This window comes from Pyrgilauda ruficollis, unplaced genomic scaffold (assembly GCF_017590135.1).
Source record: "Pyrgilauda ruficollis isolate IOZ18807 unplaced genomic scaffold, ASM1759013v1 scaffold189, whole genome shotgun sequence".
Classification (NCBI taxonomy): domain Eukaryota; kingdom Metazoa; phylum Chordata; class Aves; order Passeriformes; family Passeridae; genus Pyrgilauda; species Pyrgilauda ruficollis.
In genome coordinates this window covers 766,761-771,179 of record NW_024517984.1, presented here as the reverse complement: position 1 = coordinate 771,179, position 4,419 = coordinate 766,761, and the positions used below count along the sequence as shown (strand labels likewise).

Sequence of the window (4,419 nt, the reverse complement as noted above, 5' to 3'; positions counted from 1 at the left end):
CCTTGCTGGAATCAGGGCTTCCATGGATTCTCCATTCCTCCATCTCCTTGCTGGAATCAGGGCTTCCATGGATTCTCCATTCCTCCATCTCCTTGCTGGAATCAGGGCTTCCATGGATTCTCCATTCCTCCATCTCCTTGCTGGAATCAGGGCTTCCATGGGTTCTCCATTCTTCCTTCCCTTGCTGGAACCAGGGCTCCTTGGGTTCTCCTCCTTTCCCTTGCTGGAATCAGGGCTCCTTGGGTTCTCCTCCTTTTCCTTGCTGGAGTCAGGGCTTCCCTGGCTTCTCCAGCCTGCTCGTTCTCATCTCCAAGTAAAACAGGAGGTGGGAATCTGACCTCATTCTTCAGCAGGGCAGGAATGAGCCCTGCAGGACACCCCAAAATCCCACCCTGAGCATCCCTGGGAGGGCTATCCAAACTCCCCTGGAGCTCTGGCAGCCTGGGGGCCCTGCCCATTCCCTGTTCCAGTGCCCACCACCCTCTGGATGAGGAACTTTTCCCTAAAACCCAACCCAAACCTCCCTGACCTCCTGATGGAGCCCTGCATGGCTCCTGCCTGTTCCCTCCCTGACACATCCCTGGGTGGGGGGGTTTGAACCCCAAACCTTCTCCCTTCCCTGGGGGGGCCCTTTGGAGCGCGATTGAAGGGCTTCTGGAAAGCTGCATGGAGGAGGAATTGTTCTTTTGGGGTAACTTTGGTGTTACTGTGCTGTTACTGTGCTGATATTTGGTCTTGTTTTGGTGTAACTCTGCTGTTACTCTGGTCTTGTTTTGGTCTTGTTTTGGTGTAACTCTGCTGATATTTTGGTGTTACTCTGGTGTTGCTTTGGTGTTACTCTGGTGCTGTTTTGGCCTTGTTTTGGTATAACTCTGCTGTTATTTTGGTGTTTCTCTGCTGGTACTCTGGTGTTGCTTTGGTGTTACTCTGGTGCTGTTTTGGCCTTGTTTTGGTGTAACTCTGCCGTTCCTGTGCTGTTCCTGTGCCGATCCTTTGCCGTCCCTTTGAGGCATTAATGGCTGAGCCCCCTCCCCTGCATGGCACTGTCCCAGGATCCCTGATTCCCCACCAGGACCCCCCCGATGCTGAGCTGCCCTCCCTGCTCTCCCCAGGACCTGATCGATGAGTGGATCGCCAAGGAGGCCAAGAGGTCCAACAGCAACAAGACCATGGATCCCAGCTGCCTGAAGTGGACCCCTCCCAAGGGCACCTAAGTGTCCCCAGCAGAGCAGGGCCGCAGGGATGCGTGTGCTGCCGTGGTGGCTGGCTGCTGCAGTGTCCCCAGGACGGGTCACCCCCGTGTCCCTGCGTCCCCACAGTTCTGAGGAACTCGCGTGGTCCGGCCTCAGTGAGGCCGCGAGGACTGGAAGTGGCTGGGAGCCCCAGGAAGCTGAGGAGCTCTGACTGCTGGGCCTGTCCCTGTCCCTGCTGTCCTGCTCCGTCCCTCTGTCCCTCCTGCAGCTTCCCTGGCTGCCGGGCTCACCCCTGGCTCTTGGACAGTGCTGGAAATGCTTCTGTGGGGCAGCCCTGCGGTGACTTGGGGCTGCTCCTGTCCCATTCTGTCTGAAATAGCTTTAGTGGGGTCCTTGCCCCTCTCCCAGCAGTTTTCCCTAGGATCCAGCAGATCTTCACTTAGTTCCTATTGTACAGCCAGAATTGCACCTCCTGCACCTGAGGGAGTCACTGGGTGTTGCTGTCACCCCCTCCTGGAGCCACCACAGCCCTGCTGGAAGCACCTCTGGAGTAGAATTCCCATTTTTCCTGGTGTGTATCTTGTGGAATTGCTGAGTTCCTGTACATAAACCACCTGCTGAGTGTATTCCCCTGGAAATGTTTTTCCCAGAGCAGCCTTCCTGGAATTGCAGGTCCCTTTTTATTGGAGTCTTTTCCCCCTCCAGGCTGAAGGAATCCAAACTTTGGCCTTTTCCAAAGAGCCACAGGAACTCCCAGCACCAATTCCAGGAGCTGTTGGGCTGCTGTGCTCCAGGGAGGGATGGATTCCCTGGCAGAGCAAAAAAATAGCTTTGATTCCTCCCTCCCATCAGCAGAAATATCCCAGAATGGCCTCCCAGTAAAACCACTGTCCTCATGCCACCCATCCCTGTGTGGCTCCAGTGTCACTGGGAAGGGGCTGAATTCCCTGGTCCCAGTGCTGAATTCCCTGGTCCCAGTGCTGGTTTCAGTGATCCCAGTGCTGATTTCAGTGATCCCAGTGCTGATTTCCTCCATCCCAGTGCTGATTTCCTCCATCCCAGTGCTGGTTTCCTCCATCCCAGTGCTGGTTTCAGTGATCCCAGTGCTGGATTCCCTGGTCCCAGTGCTGATTTCCTCCATCCCAGTGCTGATTTCCTCCATCCCAGTGCTGGTTTCAGTGATCCCAGTGCTGATTTCAGTGATCCCAGTGCTGGTTTCCTCCATCCCAGTGATTCCTCACAGAACAGGCTGTGAAATGAAGCACTCCTGGGCCGGTGGGAGCCATTCCCATTAACCACTGCCCCATCCTGACTGGAAAACTTCCCTCCTGCTTCCCTGCCTTTCTCCTGGACCCCGCCAGCCCCTGGCTGCTGGCTGTGGCCCTCGTGGGCATTAGTGACTCTGCTGTCCCTGTCCCCAGCTCAGATTCCCAGGAATGTCCCGGGCAGGGGGGAGGCCGTGCTGCTCCTGTACCCACTCCTCAATAAAAGCATGTTCCTGCTCCGGCCGTGTTCCTGCTTCCCCTGCAGCCCCCGGAGCAGCAGCTGCTCCCCCGTGTCCCCGGGGCTGCTCTGAGACCCCCGGGGCTGCTCTGAGACCCCCGGGGCTGCTCTGACCCCCCCAGGCCTGGGGGCTTTGGGATTGGGGCTGGAGCAGCCCCGGGGTTGAGTCTTTCCCAGATATCCTGCTCTGGAGAGTTGCAGTGCTTTGAGACTTTTCCATGAAGGAATTTCCCCTGATACCTCCCCTGGCCCCTGGGGCTGTCCTTGGGACCAGAAGAGTTTTCCCCACATGGAATTTTCCCCTTTTTCCATGAAGGAATTCTCCCTGATATCTCCCCTGGCCCCTGAGGCTGTCCTTGGGACCAGAAGAGTTTTCCCCACATGGAATTTTCCCCTTTTTCCATGAAGGAATTCTCCCTGATACCTCCCCTGGCGCCTGAGGCTGTCCTTGGGACCAGAAGAGTTTTCCCCACATGGAATTTTCCCCTTTTCCATGAAGGAATTTTCCCTGATACCCATCCTAAACCTCCCCTGGTACCTGGGGCTGTCCTTGGGACCAGAGGAGTTTTCCCCACACTGAGGGAAAGCTGCTGAAGGAAAATGCCCTGAGATCTCCCTGGATTTCCAGGAGCTGCTCTGTGGCTCCTGATCCTTCTCCCCCTGGAATTCCTGCTGGTTTCTCCCTTTTGCTGGGGTGCTTTGGGGCAGGATGTGGTGGGGAGCAGGGGCTGGTATTCCCAAAAGGAACCGGGGGAAGCAGGAAGAAACAGGAGCTAAATCCATGCAGTGACTTCAGCTGTTCCTATTGTCACCCTCAGCCCATGGGGACAATCCCTGTGCCCCCAGCCCCCCCCTCCATCCCAAACCCACGGAAAGAGCTGGAACAGCCTCTCCTGGCCAGGGAAGAGCAGCTCTATTCCTGGGATCATCCCCTGTCATTATCTCAGCCTTTCCTGCCCTCCCCAGCCCGGCCCACGCTGCCCCGAAACCGCCAGAGAGGTGCAGGAGAAAAAAACGGGAGCCAGGAGAGGGAAAAGAAAACATCCCCAGGAAACCACGGATCCCAAAGGCTCCTGCGGCTTTCCTGCAGCACAGCTCAGCCCCCGGCGGGCCCTGGCACCTCCCGGCAGTGCCCGCGGAGCCAGAACCTTCCCGGGTGCAGCCGGATTTGGGATCACAGCTCGTGGGACGGTTTGGGGTGCAGGGATCCTAAATCCCGGCCGTGGGCAGGACGCCTTCCAGCATCCCAGGCTGCCCCAAGCCCCGTCCTTGGGCACTTCCAGGGATGGAGCACTCCTGTTTTATCTGGAAAACCCATTCCAGCCCCTCATCCCCGCCTGCTGCTCCCAGTTCTCCCAGTTTGGGCGCATCCTTTCCTGAGCAGGGCGCTGGGAGAGCAGGCTTCTCCCAGCCTGAACCCGGAGCAGCTGGGAAGGAGCAGGATCCCAGCAAAATTTGGGATTTTGGGCAATTCCAGCGAGTTCCTCATGAGCCAAACTCCCCGGGAAGTGTCAGTGAGGGGAAAAAAAGCTTCCCGAGGTTTTCCAGCAGGACTGGGATGCCGGGAAGGGCAGCAGAGGGTGCTGCTTCCCCGGGCAAAGGCAGGGAACTCCGGCAGCTCGGGGTGCCTTTTGCGGGAATTTATCCCTGATTTCTGGGCAAAAAGAGAGGGATATTGGGGACGTGGGAAGGACACGGGGAGAGGGACAATCCCTGAGCTGTG

At 57.4% G+C, this 4,419-nt stretch overlaps 1 protein-coding gene across 1 annotated transcript in view; it reads left to right on the top strand.

Moving 5' to 3' along the window:
• The window catches only part of KAT7 (lysine acetyltransferase 7), a 12,290-nt gene extending 9,593 nt beyond the window's left edge, over positions 1-2,697 (top strand). Inside the window, 1 exon segment of the mRNA XM_041465393.1 lies at positions 1,113-2,697. Coding sequence (XP_041321327.1) covers positions 1,113-1,214 — 102 coding nt within the window. The 3' untranslated portion in view covers positions 1,215-2,697.
• Positions 2,698-4,419: the final 1,722 nt, after the last annotated feature.